The sequence below is a fragment of the Peromyscus maniculatus genome, chromosome 8 (genome assembly GCF_049852395.1).
Source record: "Peromyscus maniculatus bairdii isolate BWxNUB_F1_BW_parent chromosome 8, HU_Pman_BW_mat_3.1, whole genome shotgun sequence".
Lineage (NCBI taxonomy): Eukaryota > Metazoa > Chordata > Mammalia > Rodentia > Cricetidae > Peromyscus > Peromyscus maniculatus.
Genome location: NC_134859.1, coordinates 84,425,339 through 84,445,621, shown reverse-complemented (window position 1 = coordinate 84,445,621; position 20,283 = coordinate 84,425,339). Strand labels below are relative to the sequence as shown.

At 55.8% G+C, this 20,283-nt stretch overlaps 1 protein-coding gene across 7 annotated transcripts in view; it reads right to left on the bottom strand.

The window, feature by feature from the left end:
- Arhgap23 (Rho GTPase activating protein 23) overlaps positions 1–20,283 on the bottom strand; it is a 102,346-nt gene that overhangs the window by 34,437 nt on the left and 47,626 nt on the right. For 6 of the 7 annotated variants that reach the window (XM_076543265.1, XM_076543264.1, XM_016008876.3 and 3 more), the window contains 11 exons: positions 19,008–20,166; positions 17,519–17,674; positions 17,241–17,352; positions 17,062–17,119; positions 15,735–15,878; positions 6,872–7,189; positions 5,762–5,823; positions 5,433–5,563; positions 4,469–4,590; positions 3,954–4,109; positions 500–578 (listed from right to left, as the gene is read on the bottom strand). In XM_076543265.1, coding sequence (XP_076399380.1) covers positions 500–578; positions 3,954–4,109; positions 4,469–4,590; positions 5,433–5,563; positions 5,762–5,823; positions 6,872–7,189; positions 15,735–15,878; positions 17,062–17,119; positions 17,241–17,352; positions 17,519–17,674; positions 19,008–20,166 — 2,497 coding nt within the window. The remainder of the gene's footprint in view (positions 1–499; positions 579–3,953; positions 4,110–4,468; positions 4,591–5,432; positions 5,564–5,761; positions 5,824–6,871; positions 7,190–15,734; positions 15,879–17,061; positions 17,120–17,240; positions 17,353–17,518; positions 17,675–19,007; positions 20,167–20,283) is intronic. The other variant, XM_076543263.1, reaches the window with a different exon arrangement.

The window sequence follows — 20,283 nt, the reverse complement described above, 5'->3', positions numbered from 1 at the left end:
TCAGAGCATGGCCATGACCTCAAGGAGGGAGGACAGCGTGGCAGGAGGACAGAGCGACAGGACTGACACATGGCTGCACAGACTCCATGTCTGACATGCGCAGAGTCCTTTGGTGTTTTTAAAAATAGAATAAAAACAAATACATATAAAATACAACTCAGGCTAGAGAGATGGCTCAGAGGTTAAGAGCACTGGCTGCTCTTCCAAAGGTCCTGAGTTCAATTCCCAGCACCCACATGGTGGCTCACAACCATCTGTAATGAGATCTGGTGCCCTCTTCTGGCATAGTCATAAATTCAGGCAGAATACTGTATACATAATAAATAAAGAAATCTTTTAAAAAATAATAAATAAAATAAAACTCAACATTAAAACCAACAACCAAGAGTGAGAGGGAGAGAGTGTACGTACGGCAGGGAGTGGTGAGCGATGGCATGGACGGCATGTCCCCGTCCCCGTCCCCGGTCCGCCCCCGCCCCCTGTTCTGCCCACTACTCACCGTCAGTGAAGAGGGGCTCCGGCAGCTTTCGGAAGAAAGCCTTGAGCAGGCTGCTGATCACGTTGAGGTCCTGCCAGCGCTGAGGAGGAGCAGAGAGGTCAGGACAAGGCGTGCTCACCCCAGGTGCCCATGTCCCCCTCCACACCAGGTCTAGGAGCAGCCAGGCCACCCAAGTGCCCAGGCCTCCATGTCTGTCCAGTGGGTTCAATACTGCCTACCACAAAAAGCAAAAGGACCCAACCTGGGGGAAGTGAGGGAAGCGGCCCCACAGAAGCATGCCTGGTGAATCCACACGTGCCAGGGTCAGCCCTGCCTCCCGACGCTCTCCATCCAGCTAAGAGTGACCCTCAGACCACCCTTTTGACCCACAGTCCAAGTGTCCACAGCACAGGCCTCACATGCTGCCCCCTTCCGTTCCTAGGTCCTTTGCACATGTTGACACTGCTGGAACTGAACCTCTGCCCTTCACAGGGCTGGTCCCTCACCCTGTCTCGCTCCCAAAGCCCAAGCAGCCATGGATGCCACTACCCGGTCATCTGCACTGCACTCCGACTTCCTTCCAGGTGTTTCTTTTGTTTGCTTGTCACTACCTCCTGTGAGGCTGGGCTCTGTGAGGGGCAGGGATCCAAACGCTCTCATGGCCCCCAGGAGTGTTTGGCAGTATCTGGGAGCACCGCACACATGGATGGATAGAGGCCAGGGATGGTGCTAAATGACCTCCAGTACAATACAAAAGAACACACACACACACACACACACACACACACACACACACACACACACACACACACACACCCTGCATCAATACATAATTTGCCCCAATGGCCACTGAGCTAGGTGTCATTCTGTCCACCAGGGGGCACCAACACCCTACATGCTGTAGCTAGGAACTAGGCTTAGGTACCCTCCTGGGAACCACTCAGAACTAACTGCCTAGAAACCATGGGAACGCGGTCAATAGAAGATGCAATCCTATGCACACTTATCACAAAAAGCCTCAGCTTAGTGCCAGGTGGTCCCCAACATCACCCTCTCTCCACGGGCTCCACACAGAGCCCTGACTTCCTGCACACCCCAAAGGAACCAGTGTGACTGATGGCTGCCACCAAACTGCAGTCAGCACACTGGACATGCCTGCTTGACCCTGGGTCAGGCCGGCCGTCCCTCCAACTCTGGCTCCTCTTCTCCCTGGCTAAGGCGAGCTGATGTATTTCACTTCACGCTGACCCAGTGGAGTCTCTCCTAAGGCCTCTCCCCCCCATTCCTTACCTCTTCCCGGTCCTGAGGAGCGAGCGCCTCCCATCTCCCGGCTGCCAAACCTACGACCTTTCTGCTCAGGTCTGGTCTCCTGTGACAGGGCTGCTAAGAGCCCTGTCCTTCTGCCCTTCCAAGCTGGTGCCAGATTGCTTTTCCCAGACAGCAGTCCCTTGGTTCCAGGCTGTCACATGACCCCACTCAGTCAGGGGCTGAGGATCCTGTCAGCCCATACAGGTGATGTGCATCACCCCAGATTCAGTGGGGCCACCATCTGACCCACCCCCCCTCAGACGCTCTTCAAGCCACTCTCTTCCTCCTGCAAGCGGCAGCTCTCCCTTACGGTCTCTGCCCCTCGTTCCTCCCTCTCTGCCTCCACTTACCCAGGGCCCGCTGTAGCAGCCTGACCTTCAGTGACCCCACACCTCAGGGGCCTCTTCTTCCCCCACCCTCTGCTCTTCCTGCTCTCCACTCGGCTGTCACGAAGCCTCAGGAGCACTCTGGCACTCTTGACTGTGCCCCCCGAGTGTAAGAACTACAAAAGCTCCCCACTGTCCACTGGCTCAAAGTCAAAGGTCAGCGTAAGAACTACCAAAAGCTCCCCACTGTCCACTGGCTCAAGGTCAAAGGTCAGCGTAAGAACTACCAAAAGCTCCCCACTGTCCACTGGCTCAAGGTCAAAGGTCAGCGTAAGAACTACCAAAAGCTCCCTACTGTCCACTGGCTCAAGGTCAAAGGTCAGTATAAGACCTACCACAAGCTCCCTACTGTCCACTGGCTCAACATCAAAGGCTCCAGGAACCCATCACATGCCCTGGGCCTTACTGTCTCCACCCCCAGACACAGAGGGTGTGGCCACCTTGCGTCCAACCTCAAGCCCTTCCATGAGTTTTGAACAAGGCTGTCATTCCCTATGAGGGCTACCCGCCTGCTCTCCTCCACCTCAGGAACTGGAGGCCACACCCCTGCCCCAGCCCTCAGCAGTACCTCCTCTTATACACGAGCCCTCGATGACAGATCACTCTTCCCCTGGTCCCTGATGCCACATCTACTTGTTTTCTCTTCCCATCTCAGGGACACCAAGACTCTGTCCCAGGGTCTACCCTGCCTCCCTAACCAGATTCACGACTTCCACCCAAAGCCCTGTTCAGCAGAGGCCCTTTGGTCAAACGGAATCCTACACAGACATCCGAGGCGGGCTAGTGAGAGGCTCAAGAGGCAAAGACATTGGCTGCCAAGTGATGACCTGAGTCCAGTCCCCAGGGCCCACATGGCGGAAGGAGAGAACCGACCCTACAAGTTGTCCTCCGACCTCTCACATGTGCCATGGCATGCACAGTACATGTGAGCCCCTCAACAAATAATAAATAGATGTGAAAAAAAATCCAAGGTAACATTCAGAGCAAAGCAAGATGGCTATGTCCTAGCAAAGGGAGGGGGTCTTGGCCTGCGTCAAAGCCCCTCTGGGACCCTCAGACTCTAGGAATCATCTGAGAACTACCAGCCACGCTACAAGCTCTTTGGTGAGGAATCACCACCTCTACAGGCCGCTCTTAGCCTCAGCTTCCCTTTCCAGGCTATGGCCTTGGTGGCTGGCCACCCTGAGAGCATGGCGCATCCCCTTCCTGCAGGCCGGGGCTCTGCGGGCCTCAGTGGTCCATGGACTCCAGCCCGCACCCCATTTCTTGTCCAGCCTGGTGCTAAAGGATGGCAAAGAGGAGTGGGGGCAGGAGGAGGAGGGAGGAGGGGTGGGGGGTGGGGGGTTTAGGTGGGGTGGGGAGAACTCAGCAGAAGGCCCAAAAAAATGCACACTAGCCGGCTTTCTTGGAAGTTCAGTTCCCAGCAAGTGTTCAGCCCTCGCTCTGCCCATATTTGACTGTAACTGAGTGAACTCGGCCGTCCCAAGTGCTCATGTAAAACCTGTCATCCAGCCAGGAGGCCAGCTGTCCTGACGGTGGCACATTTCTACCATCTTAGCACTTGGGAGACAGAGGCAGCAAGATCAGCCTGGGCTACACAGAAGACCCTCTCTGAAAAAACCAAACCAAACCAAACCAAACCGCCTGCCTCTGTCTCAGCACCCACCACCCATGGGGCTGGCTGGCTGGGCAGGCTTTCTCCCGCCCCCTGGACACTCCGGCCCACCGTGAGGGCCACGTGACAGTCCACGGGACTCTACAGGCAGCCGCGCCACACCCACCTCATCCTGCAGGTTGATGTCGCTGGGCCCACGGTTGAGCTGTTCCTGCAGGCTAGAAACCACCGCGTTGTTGCCAGGGACCCGGTAGATGCCAGTGGATTCTAGCCCCCGCGCCTCCACAATCCGACAACAGGCAGCCACGATCAGGGGGACCCTCTGGGGGCGCAGACAGGGGAGAGGGGTTAGGGATAGGGCTGGAAGTTGCAGAAGGCTGATGTGAGGAGAGCACACAGCCCAGAGCTGGTGCAGGACACCCGAGAACTTCGATGAAGCTCTGACTGCCTCCTCCCTTCTAAGGGTCAGAACTAACAGGAGCCTTTCACCACTGACCTAGAAGGGACAAGCGAGGGTGGGCCTCGGTTCAGTAGGGCCCTCTGCAGGACTCGGGGATCCCCTCTTGGAGTTGGCCACGAGGCTGTGTGTATGAGGAATAGGCTAGTGCCATATTCCTAGAGTTCTGGTTCCCTGGCTGGGCCTTCCATGCACTGCCTGCTTCAATCAACGTGGGCACCCACCTGGTTCTCAGTGGCAGGCTGGCACTCTTCCAACCGGATCCCAAACGCCCTTGGGGCAGCCTTCTTGTTCTTCTTGATGATGTTGATACCCCAGGGGGTTTTGGGAGCTGCAGCACTGTCTTCTGGGATGAACAGTGGTAAGAAAACTGGATCAGCTGGAGGAGCCCAGAGGGTCCCACGCATTCAATGCCACAACCACACACTAGGACACAGGCTTCGCCAAAAAGCCACGGTGTTGAAAATGACATCCACTGAGAGAGGGTTTAAAAGATGAGGTGCTTAGCCCTCAGGAAGGAGACCACGGCTCCATAGTGGTTCTTGTTGGCCTCAAGGACCGACCTGTGAAGTGGCAGTGTGTTGTACATTTTGTCATGACCAAAAGAAATGCTTTCTTTAAAAAAAAAAAAAAAATTCTCTATGAGATCGAGGCCAGTCTGATCCACAAAGTGAGTTCCAGGGTAGCTAAGAATGTTATACAGAGAAACCCTGTCTCAAAAAAACAGGGAAAAAAAATCACAAAAACACACCACCATGGCTGACATTTACAGGAAATTATGTGTGTATGCATGGGTTGTGTGGGTGTGTACAAGTGTAGGTACCCAGAGATGTCAGAGATGTTGGGTCTCCTGAAGCCGGAGCTACAGGTAGTTGTGAGCTCTTGGAACCCCAACTCTGGTCCTCTGGAGGAGCAGTCAGTGCTTTTAGTCACTGAGCCATCTCTCCAGCCCGGGAAGTGCTTCCTAACAGCCCAGAGCATAAAGATGGGTGCTGCCTGCAAGTGACCCTCTCATTCCCAAAGGACGCAAGCAGAGACCAGAGGACCATCCAACTGGGGTCCAGGAACTTCCAGCCTTGAAGCCTTGAGGATCCAGACCCTCGTGGGCTCACACTTAGGACAGACATGCGCAGTAACCCTGGACACACACCGCCCAGCACAAGCACACAGTGTGCCCAGCCCTCCTACCCTTGCTTCCTGCAGGCTGGTCCTGAGTCCTGAGGCCGCGGACTGCAGTCTGCTTGAGGAATTCAGACTTGAGGCCTCCCAGGCCCCGAGAGCCTTTAGGGGAGGAATCGGCTTTGGGCCCAGAGCTATGGCTGCAGAGGGAAAAAGGGAGGAGGAGGAGGTGTCTTCATCTGGGGTGACCAGGCATGCCATTCTCACTGGTCTCCATCCCCTCCAGCTAGAGACGATTCCCCGGGGCCGTCTGAGGATGGGAGATCTCTGCCTGGGGACGCCCAAGCTTGCAGGCCTCCTACCCCACACCACAGGCTCCCCTAGAGAACAGGCCTCACCTCACTTTGCGATAATCATTAAGCTTCTTGCTGATCAGAGCTTGGTTGGCAAAGCCGGGGTCCTGAGCGGAGGAGAAGAGAGACGCCACGTCAGCGCCCGCAGACCACCTCCACCAAGGCTCCTCCCTGGCCCCCGCCTCAGCCTTGCCTCTATCCACCAGGTGGACAGCACTGACCCTGGATGGCCAGAGGCCAGGGCTAGACTCCCTGGGCAGCTGTGTGACTTTGGGTAAGCCATCTGACATCTCTGAGCCTCAGTCACCTCAGCAGGAATCACAGTAGCTAGGACACAGCAGCCCTCTGGGTTGGGTGCGGAACTCTGTAGCATTCCTCTCAGGCAAACCAAGAGAGGCAGCTACTGCAGTGACTGAGGAGAAAGCTTGGCCAGGCCTCCAGAACAGGGGACCCAGGCTCCTCAGGAGGGGAGAGCCCATCAGCGAAAGTGCTTGTCCTGGGTGGAGCCTAGGCACACCACCATTGACGGACACAAACCTCCTCTGCACAGGTATGGCAAATGACCTCTGGGCAGATCAGACCAAGGGAAGACATTGGTGATTCCCAAGAGAGATGCCAGCGGCTTTTCTGTTGGTGGTGTTTTTTTTTTTTTAGCTGTCTCCAAATCCCCACCAAATCACTTGGCCTAACCCCTGCCTACCTGCTGCCAAAGGCTAAGCCTCTGTTAAGGTCAGCGTGACTGTCCCCCAACTTAGTACATCTGGGCAGGACAGCTCATTCCGCGACCCGTTCCATGGGAGACTGTCCACTCTGTCCTGCCAGAGGCTATGGCCAGCCTGGAGCTGACCTCTCTGGGGCAGAGCTTGCCCAAGGCAGTCCGGACAATAACAGTAATTACTGTCCTTGCCGCGGTTGTTATTGTGTCTGCTCGTCACTGGACCCTGAGGAGGCCAGCTGTCCTACAGTCACTGTGTCTGTCCTCACACCCAAACCCAGGGAGGCGGTCCCAAGGTGGACTCTCAATAGCTCTATTTTCTAGGAAAGGGAATGGGGCTCAGAGTGGCCACCCCAGGTCACAGCAGCTGAGAGGAGGCCTGCCTTGCCCTGCCCCTGCCTTGCCCTGGTGGCCCGCTGGGCACGAGCCCAGGGCCTCACCTCGCCCTCGGCCCTGCTGTTCTCCCGGATCGCTCTGATCCAGCCCAGCATGTCATCCCGATCCTCAGCCTGAAAGAGATATTCACAGAAGTCAGCGGTGGTCAGCCGGAACACGTGCCTCCTCTTGGTCTCGCTGTAGGAGATGTCCACCAGGCAGGAGCCGATGCAGACGGGCGCCGCCTCGTCCTCACCTGCGCCGGCCGCCGCAGCCCCCGCAGCCGCCGGCCCGGGCTCCCTCCGCTCCTTGCTCAACGAGAGCGAGCGTGCCCGCAGCACAGCATAGACACGCTTCCACTGGCGCAGGCCGCCGCCCGCTTTCTGCAGGGAGACACGGGGTGGGAGAGACAGGGAAGCGATGAGAGCCAGGCCTGCCACGGGTCTGCCCGAGGCAGCAGCCATGGACCACAGAGGAGACAGACCCCGCCTCCCACATACACCTGGGCAGCCTCCAGCCAACAGCCCAGTGCTGGGCTCTGCCCACTTGCCCAGACCTCTCCACCTACCACTCAGACCCCCGAAGCCAACGTCTTCCCACTCCAAATGCCAGCACTGAGAAGGAACAGGGGCTCCAGACAGCACCGAGTCCTTACATCCCCTGTGTATACCCCGAGTCCTTACATCCCTGTGTATACCCCGAGTCCTTACATCCCTGTGTATACCGAGTCCTTACATCCCTGTGTATACCCCGAGTCCTTACATCCCTGTGTATACCCCGAGTCCTTACATCCCCTGTGTATACCCCGAGTCCTTACATCCCTGTGTATACCCCGAGTCCTTACATCCCTTGTGTATACCCTGAGTCCTTACATCCCTGTGTATACCCCGAGTCCTTACATCCCTGTGTATACCCCGAGTCCTTACATCCCTGTGTATACCGAGTCCTTACATCCCTGTGTATACCCCGAGTCCTTACATCCCTGTGTATACCCCGAGTCCTTACATCCCTGTGTATACCCTGAGTCCTTACATCCCTTGTGTATACCCTGAGTCCTTACATCCCTGTGTATACCCTGAGTCCTTATATCCCCTGTGTATACCCCGAGTCCTTACATCCCTGTGTAGACCCCGAGTCCTTATATCCCCTGTGTATACCCCGAGTCCTTACATCCCTGTGTGTACCCCGAGTCCTTACATCCCTGTGTATACCCCGAGTCCTTACATCCCTGTGTGTACCCCGAGTCCTTACATCCCTGTGTATACCCCGAGTCCTTACATCCCTGTGTGTACCCCGAGTCCTTACATCCCCTGTGTATACCCTGCCTCACATGTCACCCCTCAATAAAAATGTGATGGTCAGGAGCTGCCAACAGTCTTGGGAGGCTGCCCTCCCCCAGTGTCTTGACTCTCCCTCAAGATTCCACAGAGGGTGTCCTGTCTGGAAGCCATTCTCAGGGTCACCTGGGATCATAATGTCCCCAAAGTCAGTGGCTATTTCTGACCCTTGCCTCACTACTCCATGGCAGCATTTGACTCAAGCAGCCTCCTCCTCCTCCTCCTCCTGTTCTTCTTTTTCTTTCCTTCCTTCCTTTTTTTTTTTTTTGAGACAAGATTTCTCTGTGTAGCCCTAGCTATCATGGACCTCACTCTGTAGACCAGGCTGGCCTCAAACTCACAGAGATCCACCTGCCTCTGCCTCCCTGGTGCTGGGATTAAAAGCGGGTTCCATCATGCCTAACCTCTCTTTCCTTTCAATGCCTCTTTGACAAATGGGGTCCGTGTTATGGCCTTTTTCCTCAATCTATTTCTCTCTTGGGCCCCTTCATAGTTTTTCGTCCATGCTCTATACCTGTAGTTCATTTTCTTTTACCCCATTTTTATTTTATGTGTATGAGTGTGTTTGTACATGTATGTGCACCATATATGTGTTTGAGTGTGTTTGTACATGTATGTGCACCATATATGTGTTTGAGTGTGTTTGTACATGTATGTGCACCATATATGTGTTTGAGTGTGTTTGTACATGTATGTGCACAATATATGTGTTTGAGTGTGTTTGTACATGTATGTGCACAATATATGTGTTTGGAGCCTTCAGAAGTCAGATCCCCTGGACCTGGAGTTACAGATGGTTGTGAGCTGTCATGTGGGTTCTGGGAAGTGAGCCTGGATCCTCTGCAAGAAGAACATGTGCTCTTAACCACTGAGCCACGTCCCCAGCCCAACCTGTAGTTCTTTCTTACCCAGGATGAACTGCCACTTGGAGACATTTGTCTGGAGACATGGTGGAAGGGAGAGACGTGCTTAGCAGGGGGTAGCCAAGGACGGCACTGACCATCACCTATCCAGACAGCACCCCACAGGACGGCACTGACCATCACCTATCCAGACAGCACCCCACAGGACGGCACTGACCATCACCTATCCAGACAGCACCCCACAGGATGGCACTGACCATCACCTATCCAGACAGCACCCCACAGGACGGCACTGACCATGACCTATCCAGACAGCACCCCACAGGACGGCACTGACCATGACCTATCCAGACAGCACCCCACAGGATGGCACTGACCATCACCTATCCAGACAGCACCCCACAGGACGGCACTGACCATGACCTATCCAGACAGCACCCCACAGGACGGCACTGACCATGACCTATCCAGACAGCACCCCACAGGACGGCACTGACCATGACCTATCCAGACAGCACCCCACAGGATGGCACTGACCAGCCACCTATCCAGACAGCACCCCACGAGGACGGCACTAACCATCCACTTATCCAGACAGCATCCCACGAGGACGGCACTAACCATCACCTATCCAGACAGCACCCCACAGGACGGCACTGACCATCACCTATCCAGACAGCACCCCACAGGATGGCACTGACCATCACCTATCCAGACAGCACCCCACGAGGACGGCACTAACCACCCACTTATCCAGACAGCATCCCACGAGGACGGCACTAACCATCACCTATCCAGACAGCACCCCACAGGACGGCACTGACCATCACCTATCCAGACAGCACCCCACAGGACAGCACTGACCATCACCTATCCAGACAGCACCCCACAGGACGGCACTAACCATCACCTATCCAGACAGCACCCCAAGAGGACGGCACTGACCATCACCTATCCAGACAGCACCCCACAGGACGGCACTAACCATCCACCTATCCAGACAGCACCCCATGAGGACAGCACTAACCATCCACCTATCCAGACAGCAACCCACAGGACGGCACTGACCATCCACCTATCCAGACAGCACCCCACAGCAAATCATCAGTCCTGGCTCAACAGGCAACAGAGAACAAGAAGGAGACCTGCCTGGCACAACAGGGCCCTAGGGCTTTGTCCTGAGCCCCCTCACCCTGCACACCTCCTGCAGGGACACCATGCACACCCGTGACCTTAAGCAGTCGACTGCTCACGGCAACTCCCATCCGTACAGGGCCAGCCTGCAGCAAGCACCAGCCCAGTCTTGAATGGCTCACAGCCTGCTCAGCAACACCCCCTCCCCAATTTGCATGTCACATGGGTAGGCCCCATGCTCCTTGCTCATTGTAGCGCATGAGTCTCTGCCCTGAAACCTGTTCTCCACCCTCATGTCACCTTCCCAGCTCAGTCAATCCACCCAGTTGCCCGGAACCTGGGAGTTGCCCTTGACACCCAGCTCATCAGAAATCAGGGCTCCTGCTTTCAGAGTAGCACCTGTGCCCACCCAGTACCACATGTCCCCACCTGGAATGCTGCCATCCCGCCCGCCCGCCTCATTGACTCCTCATCTGGACAACAGTAACGACCTTCCCAGGCCCCCAGGCCTTGGCCCTCCAGGCAGCAGCCCCACCATAATTTCTACAGTGAAAGAGCTTGCCTCTCCTTTGAGCGGCCCCTTGAACCAAACAGAAGGTCCTGAGGTCTCATCGTGACCCTCTCCAAACTTATCTCCCTGCTTCCTTGGTCTGTCAAGCCACTGGGCCTTTGCCTACCAGTGACTGGCCACAGCCTTCTGTTCTCAGGGCCTGTGCACCAGCTGCTCTTCTGTGGCCTGCCTTCTCTCTCTCTCTCTCTCTCTCTCTCTCTCTCTCTCTCTCTCTCTCTCTCTCCCTATTTATTTCATATGGGTGGGGAAATGTGGGTGTGTCGTGGCATGCTAGCAAAAGTCAAAGGCCAGCCTGCAGGAAGGCGTTCCCTACCTCCATCAGGTAGGTCCCAGGGATCAAGCTCAGGCTCGGCAGCAGGCACCCTCACTGCTGAGCCAAACAGTCAGCCCTCTGCCCTTTTGGTCTCTTCTGTTGTGTTAGAGATGGAACCCAGGACTTGTACATGCACATCAGGTAAGCCTTCTCCACTGAGTTGGATTCCCCAGCCCTTAGCCCTGGCCGTCCTGGAATTCTGTGTAGCCCTGGCTGTCCTGGAACTCTGTGTATCCCTGGTTGTCCTGGAACTTGCTCTGTAGACCAGGCTAACCTCAAACTCAGAGACCAGCCTGCCTCTGCTCCCCAAGTACCGGGACTACAGGTGTGAGCCACCACGCCCAGATGTACTTGAATTCCTAATCTTCGTGCCTCAGACTCCCAAGTGTTCAACTTCTCTCACTTCTTTCTGTGGCTTCCTCCTTCACCCGGCTCCTCCACATCACCAGCCTCAGCTGCTTGATAAAGCACCTCTGACTACCATAGTGCCCTGCAGACAGCCCCATAATCTCAGGTTCTGGCCGTGAGTTTCCTGGGTACGTGGCAAGCTGCTGGGACAAATGCTCCAAGCCCAGGGCTGGGTGCAAGCCAAGTGTTCACCGTCCTGATGGTGGGGGCTCCAGGGCCCCCCAGAGAGCAGGGCTGAAGCAGGCATGCCCAGCTTCCCTTAGGGTAGATCCCAATGTATGAGCCGAGCGTACCATGCCAGAGCTGCTGGGCCAAGACAGTGCAACTGGAACAGCCCTAACGCTAATGTAATAAAGGAGACTCCCGATCCAAGAGAATGACCGTGTGAGCAGGAGGTGGTCCCCAAGGGCCCCTCTGAGACTAGACCAGCTGGATAGCCCTGAATAAGTCAAGTCTCTCCCTGGCATCAATGTCGCTGCTAACAATTACTGAGAGCTAAGCGGCGAGTGTCCATGTCCATGTCCCTCCAACTGGACCCTGGCCTAAGGAGTACCACATGCATGTGCCCACCCTCTGCCTGGCCACTGATCTCTAAAGCAGGCAGAGGGTGGGAGAGTGAGGCTGGGACAGGAGGTGACAAAATGGGACCCCAGACAGACCCAGGGTCTGCAGCTGACTCCAGGATGCTTTTCTAGTTCCTAGGCACGGCACCAGGTAAACAAGTGACATTGGGTTTAGGTCAGCAAGAGAGGGGAAGGAAGCCCCTCTACTTCAGGACTGGTCAGTGAGCCAAAGAGCCAGTGCCTTTCCCTGCCCAGAAAACAGTGAAGCTGGGCTGCCAGGGTCCACCAATGCAGGGGCCAGGCTCTTCTCTACCATGGTCTTAAAGGACGTTTCCACACTGGGCTCTGCCTGCACAGTTCACACAGACACCTGCCTCTCCTAGTCCACCTCTTCTTGGAGTGACTGCCATTTTCCTGGGTCTTTTAGGTTTCCTGGCTAGCCTTACCTTCCCAGATCCCATTTCCTGTCAAGACTCTGTTGTGGGGCTGCTGTGGGATGTCTTTCTGTACACTGTGAATATGGGTCACTCTGATTGGTTGATAAATAAAGCTGTTTGGCCAATGGCGAGGCAGAATAAGGTTAGGCAGGACATTCAAACTGAGGAGATGGGAGAAGAAAGGAGAGACGCTAGCCCACTGCCCAAGAAGCAACAAGATGCCAGCAGACCGGTAATGCCATGCCCATGTGGCAACATATAGATTAACAAAAATGAGCTGAGTTAAGGTATAAGAGCTAACTAGCAAGAAGCCTGACCTATAGGCCATACAGTGTGCAAATAATATAAGCCTCTGTGTGAATTCTTGGGACGAATGGCTGCGGCACACAGACAGAAGAGATTCGTCCCAACAGTGGGTCTGGGCAGGACGGGAGAAACTTATGGTTACATGGGGTTGGTCTTTAATCCCAGCAATGGGAGGCAGGGATCTGAGTTCGAGGCCAGCTTGGTCTACAGAGCGAGTTCCAGGACAGCCAGGGCTACACAGAGAAACCCTGTCTCAAAACAAAACAAAAGACTCCCTGGTCCTTGTCTCCTTCTCCCTGTACCTGAGGCCACAGATACTGGTGCACACCTGGTGGACTAAGGTGACCTTCAGTTGGGCCTCCCTGTATGCGACACCCACGTTTCCATTCACAGGACCTCAGCCAGAATGTGTGGAGGGTCACAGAACTCCAACAGAGCTTCCTCTTCCCAAGTCTGCTCCTGAGCCAGAAACTCAAGGGGGAGTCCCTCCTGCCAGCCATGCAGGAAGCCAGGAAGCTCAGCCTGTCCTCTGCCTCCCTCAGTCACCCCCTGAGGCCATCAGCCAGCCTTTCCCTAGAATCTCTTACAGACAGCCCCTGGTCCCATCCCATAGGCAACAGCAATGATACCAACTCCTGCCAGCACGCACACTAGTCTCCTCCCCACGCCACCCCGTATTCAGGACAGGAAAGTGCCCTGGGTACCACTCCACTTCACCTTCTTCCACCTTCGCTGGGTTCTCTAGGTGACCTGGCTCCTGGCACACTCCTCTGAGCCTCCCTCCAGCCCTTAGTGAAGGGGGCTCCCCCAGCATACTCCCTCCCACCCAGTCTCTCTCTACTCCAGACTCCCACACGCCTCCTGTCTCAGCCTCCTAGACATGCTACACCCCACCCTGCTCAGTGTCTAAACTCCGTGGGCTGACAGGAGCGCTCCTGTCATTGAGGAGCAATTAGCACTTTCCCTGTGGTCATCAACCCCAAGAGGACAGGACCAGGCGAGCTGGCTCCCTCACTTAAGTCCTCAGAAGCTCCACAGACCCTCAGGAGCTGGAGGCTGTGTGTCTGTAAACTCCAGTGCTCTCTGACTCATCTTACAGCTCGGGGAAGTTAAGGTAGCTCTCCTGAAGCCAAACGCATGCAACATGTGTGGGAATCCAGCTGTGTGGGAATTCAGAGTCTCACATTTTCAAAGTTTATCCTTTCCAGGTACCACCCCTGGAGGCATCCCTTCTACAGGTTCCATAACCATGGACTGAACCAACCAGGGATCAAAAAATTCAGAAAACAAACCCTGCATCTGTCCTAAGGGGCGTAGACTTTTTTCCTCGGCATTCCATAAACAACCCACTGTAACAACTATTTACATGGCATTACATAGTATGAGGCAGCAAATGCCATCCAGAGATGACTTACAGAGCATGGGAGGATTACGTCAGCTGCATGCAGATGCTAATTTGCTTTATAAAAGGGACTTGAGTGTCCATGGATGTCTGGTGCCCATGCGGGCTTCTGGAGCCATCCCCCTCTAGATATTGAGGGATGTCTGTAATGGCAATAAAACATCAGCCCCCAAGTGCCAGGTTATGACAGCCCCAGCGCCACTTTCCTCCACTCTTTCTGCAATGACAGGAATGGAGCCTAGGCCCTTCCATTGGTGTGTGTGTGTGTGTGTGTGTGTGTGTAGTGTGACTAAGGCTTAAACCAGGTCCTCATGCCTACTAGGCAAATATTCTACCAATAATCTACATTCCCAGCCCTTGGCCCACACTTTATTTATTTGTTTATTTATTTATTGGTTTTTGTTTTGTTTTTGTTTTTTTGAGACAGGGTTTCTCTGTGTAGCCCTGGCTGCCCTGGAACTCTCTTTGTAGACCAGGCTGTCCTTGAACTCAGAGATCTGCCTTCTTCTGCCTCCTGAGTGCTGGAATTAAAGGCATGCACCGCCACCACCTGGTCACATTTTATTTTGAGAAAGAATTTTAGTAAGTTGTCCAGCTGTCCTTGAACTCACTCTGTAGCCTAGACAAGTCATGAACTCTCCATCCTCCTGTCTCGGCTTCCCAAAGAGCTTGGGCTACAGACCAGTCAGTCTCATCACACCTAGTATAGTACACTCTTTGTTCAGACCATGTCTTTAAACGCCTAGCAGGAGGTTAGGAAAAGTATTAGTCAGCGCCCCTTAGAGACACTGAGTCACAAACACGAGGGACCGGCCCTTCAGCAACAAGCCCTGCCATCAAGAATCAAGGCCAGGTTTGTCTGAACCACTGGCCTCCTTTTTCTCCCTCTTCCCAGCCCAGGGCCTCCAGCCTGGGACTCAAGTTCAGGCCTGGGAGATCAGAGCCCCACCTTCTCTTCTGAATCCCGCCTGTCCCCTCCTGCCCATCTGTCCCCTCCTGCCCATCTGTCCCCTCCTGCCCAGCCGTCCCCTCCTGCCCAGCCGTCCCCTCCTGCCCACCTCCTCAGCCACTCCCGCAGACCCTTGTCTCTCACCTGGATCTTGTGGTGGCTTCTAAATGGTCTTCTTACTCCAAGGCATCCCTCACTAACTCATCATCCCAGGAAGCCACATGAGTATTTGAACTCTCTAACTCTCCCAAGTTAAGCTAGCCTGCACCCTAGGACTTCCAGGGCCCTGAGAAAACTGGCTTCTGCTTCCCTCTTGGGCCTCAGCAAGCCCCAGGCCTTGCTCCTTTACCACAAGCCCCAGTGGCCATTCAGGGTCACTGAAGAATGGTTTGGTCAGGATTCCAAACACAGCTTGCTGTGTATTCCACAGCGGGGAGCCCCTCTCTGTTACTCTCCTTTTTAGGGGTTCGGTAACCCCCTCTCCCAGAAGCTCTTCCTGGCATCTAACCTTGAGTTGTCAGGCCAGAGCCTAAGGCGGTTTTTTTTCTGGCTCCAGAGGCTTCAGGACAGGTATACGAGGACCTGGAAAGTTCTGTCAGAGCCAGCTTCCATCCAGCCTGGACCTCCCTCCTCAGGCCACCTTACCTTCCCCTTCCTGGTGAGGATCTGCTTATAACACAACCAGCCTTCTCTCCTGATGTCACTGAAGGCTGCATCGGAGAGGTCAGAGGTGGAGTGTCGCTTAGAGGGGGCCTCGGCATCTTCAGAGGTGCCCCAGCTGTCTAGAGACTGCGGGGAGAAAACACAGGGCGACTTAGGGCGGCTCCCACAGTACCGGCATCTCGGGAAGCCCATGGACCACGGGCGGCAGCCACGCAGGCCTGGCGTGCGTCCGTGCTGTACTCTGATGTGCTGGGTGACCTCATGGGCCTTGCTTGTCCTCACTGGACCGTTTGTGTTGAGGTCATGAGACCTTGTGAAGAAGCCAGGAAGAGGAAAGGCTCCGATCTGCCAGCAGAAAGCATGCCTCCCCACGCTGGAAAAGACAACCTGGGCCTTCCCTCATCTTTACAGCCTTGAAGGAATTGAGGAAACAGGGGAAGCGATTGTGGCAATAAGGAGGCCCGTAAACAGGGGAAGTGGGAACATCAACAAAGACTGAGTAGTGATGGGACAGGCAGTCAGCCCCACCAGGAGTCCATCAGGAAGTGGTGGTGGCAACAGGAATCCAGCCTCAGAGCTGGCACATCCAGGGGGAGGTTGGCAAGCTGAGGAAGTGATGAGGGCAGCCGGGTGGCCATGTCTGTAAGGTGCTAAGCCAACAAGAGACACGTGCGTGCGTGCGTGCGTGCGTGCGAGGAAAGTGCACAAACTACTGAAGAGCGACAGGAAACAGCGGGGGGGGGGGGGGGGGGCGGCTGCAGCTTCAAAGCAAGCCTCAGAGGGCCGCAAAAGCGCAGCAGGGGTACAGTTCTCCTAGAACTCAGGAGGCTGAGGCAGGAAGGTCCCAAGGCCAGCCTGGACCCAAGCCCTGTCTTCAAGGCCTATCAAGACCCTGTCCTAAGAAAACTGAGGGCTGGAGGGACAGCTCAGCAGTTAAGAGCCCTGGCTCCTCTTGCAGAGAACCCGGGTTCAGTTCCCACCACCCACATGGCAGCTCACAGCCATGTGACACCAGACCCTGGGGAACAATGCCTTCTTCTGACCTCCACAGCAACAGTCATGAGCACAGAGCACAGACATACACAGGCAAAACATGCATACACATGAAATAATCAACAAATTTAAAAGAAAATTAAGAAAAAGAACCTGGTAAGACCCATACTGTAGGGCTAACAAACACCTACAGGTCCAGCTCCAGGAGGCTCCTATGCCTCTGGTCTCCTCATGCACCTGCGCTCAGCTGCACACACACACACACACACACACACACACACACACACACACACACACACGTGCTTTGCTGGCTTACCCCATCGGTGAAGAAGCTCCGTAGCATCCGTAGGCTGGGTACCCGGTTGGGAAGGCGCCTAGGGAGCAAGGACCCAAGGTGAGGGCTGTGGACGGCCCTCATTCTCATCACCCACCCAAACCCATGGCCCAAACCTAGAAGAGCAGAAGCCACCCCACCCTAGACAGACAGGGCCTCACCGGAACACTCGGCCCTCATCACGGAAGGTGTTGAGTCCGTCATCACAGGACTTGGAGCGCTCTGTGGTGATGGCCAGCAGGTAGGAGGAGCGCCGGCCTGCCTTGATGCTGCCTGAAAAGGGGCCCACACGAGGCCTCAGGATTAGCAAGCAGATTGGGAACGACCCTACGAACCCTCCCTTCCGGTCAGGGTCAGGAGTGGGCTCTCCCCTGGGGCCCCAGAAGACCCACAGGGACCGGGCAGCAGAGGAGGGGTGACACAGGACGGAGATACTCACTGCAATCCTGGGAGTAATGGCGGCTGAGGGCAAAGGTGAAGGTTGGTGAAGACGGGCTTGTGCCCAGGACAGGGGCTGAGTTCATGGCACTGGAGACCACCGCAGAGGCAGGGACATGCTTGGCTTGGAGGTCAATGCTGGGGCTGGTGGGCTCATCTGCCAGCAGAGGACAGAAGGTGTGAAGGACACGAGCTGCCTGAACACCCCAGTCGGATCAGGCTTTGGGCACACACAAGCCGCAAACCCCTCAACCCTTCCCCACGAGGGCATCTCCGGGCACATGCCCACTGCGCGGGGTGCCTCGCCCACCAGACTGTGGCCAGGGAGTATATCCTCTTAGCAGGGCTGAGCTTCCCCTTGCATCAAGGGCACCAAGGAGTGTGACTGAGTCACCCCGCTTGGAGCGAGCTCCTAAAGCACAGACAGTAGTCCACCAGTTTGGTGGCTTCTGAGGACAAGCCCTATGTCTCCCCACTAGACCACTGGATGGGGGCACCTGACAGCGGCCCAGCTGGATCCCCACTTCAGGCTGCTGATGGCATCACATCATCCTATTTAAACTTCCTCTTCAGTTCCCAGGCTGCTCAGCTCCAAACCCAGCCCCAGGTCTTAGGCCTAACATCATCATCTTGCATTCCAGGCTTTCTCCAAAGCCCCTAACCCAGCCCAGCCCAGCCTCCATCCTCACAGCCCTAACCCTTTTCATGTTCTTTTTGCACTCCCACCCCCAATACAGAGATGAGGCGCCACCCTCCAGGCAAGCCAGGGAGCTGGGGATCCCCTGCTCTGCCTTCCTGCTTCCCACCCCCACTCTATAGCCATCACAGCCTCCTTGGTTCTTAGGGTGAAATCCAAGCTTGGCCTTGGGCCGGAGAGGACCACATGGCCTGGAAGAGCATCCTGCCTCTCCCACTGCAGGCTCAACACAGTCCCATCTTTCTCTTTGAATACTCTTCCTCAGTCTACCTTGAATCCTTCTTAACCAAGTGTTTTTCCAATATTTCCCAGTGCCGACCACACCCGTTTAGGCCACAGGGCCCTTCCCCATCCCTAGAATCTGTCCCACTTCTTTCTGTCTGACCTCCATCCCCCAGGGAAGCAGAAGCCTAGCACAGTGCCTGACGTAAATACTTGTGGGAGGAATGTAGGACAGGCGGGAAAAAACAAAGACTGAAAGACACAAAGAGTGAGAGGAAGAACAGAGGAAGGAAGGAAGGATGAAAGTTAAGGATGATGAATGAATAGACAGAAGGAATGAAGGAACAAAGGAAGGCAAAAAGAAGAGGAGAAGGGTGAAGGAAGGAAGGCGGAAGGCAGGCAGGAAAAACTGGCTGGAAAGATGGCTGGAAGAACGGATAAGTGGGAGAAAGGATGACTGAAGGATGGGCAAACCCAGAGGAGCCCAGAGTCATGGCACAGTAGACAGGTAGTGGGGACACAAGAGGACAGAGACTGGGATCCTTAGCCAGCTGCCTGTAACACCACTCACCAATGAAGGGAATGGAAGCCAACGAGTCTTCTGTAGCGGCCAAAGGGGCCACCTTCCGGCCTGGGCGCTCCCCTCTGGGCTCCGGCTCTGGGGACTCATCACCAAAGCCAAGGTTCATCTGCCTTGCCGGGGTCAGCTGGACCTTGCGACCTGTTGGAGGCTTCTGCCTCAGGACCACCTCATCACGGTGATCCTCTGTGGGAGGCTCCAGGGTTCGGCTGCTAGGTTCTGGCCGGACGACTCTAGGTGGTTCAGAGGCCTCTGGTGGGAACGGTGCAGGAGACTGGGCCAAGTTGAAGGTAGGGAGTCCCCCAAAAGGTGAGTCCCGGAAGGAGAGAGCATGCAGGAGACCAGTCCGGCGCTGGAATGATGGGCTATAGCTCCGATATCCGATGTACCCAATGTCATCCAGGCCCTGCAGGCCAGACGGGGGAGGGGCCTGGGACCCTTGAAGGTCCCGAGAAGGGCAAGCAGAGGTTCGGGCAGACGGCCGCTGGGAAGCCCAACCACAGCGTTCAAGGCGAGGCGACACCAGCGCTCCAGGCCCCAGGGCTTCGGCAGAGCGGGTAGCCCGGCTCAGGTAATCGTCTGAGCGAGCTCGGTGCCAGCCCTCCTGGCCCAGCTGGCTCAAGGCATCCTGGGAGGTGGAGCAGGGCCATGGGTGGTGGGCAGTCACATCCTCCAACCGGTCCTGGGAGGCACTGCGGGCCCGGGGTGGCATAGCTGGGCACCGTCTCTCCCCCGCCCTGCGGGGTATCTGATTTGACAGCCAGTGTGACAGAGCCTGCTGGCACTCCAGTCTGCTGGGGAGCACCCGGCTACCGGGCTCTGGGAAGGCACGCGGCGTCCGGGACTCTGAAGGGTGGTGGGCAAAGGCACCAGGGCTTGGGCGGGGCTGGCTCATCCCCAATGAAGAGTTGTCCAGTTGGGCACGGGTGGCAGATGGGACACGGGACCCTGGGTCACTCCAGGCCGCGGGACTCCGGGGATCCGTGGGCAGTGCTAAGATGGGCTCAGGCACCATAGTGGCCCAGGCAGAGGCCCGGGTCGGCGGGGCATAGGACTTCCGTGGGTAGCAGAGTGGAGGTGGTTCTGGGATGCTGCGCGCCTCTCCAGAATACGGCTCGTTGCCCTTCAGGTAGGCATCCTGGGAGTAGGCCTGACCGGAAACAAGAGGCATAGAACCGTGACCAGACTGGACTCGGGACAGAAATGAGACAACCCTAGGATGCCAAAGTCCTCAGAAGGGAATGGAAGGGAGACATCCTTAAGTAGG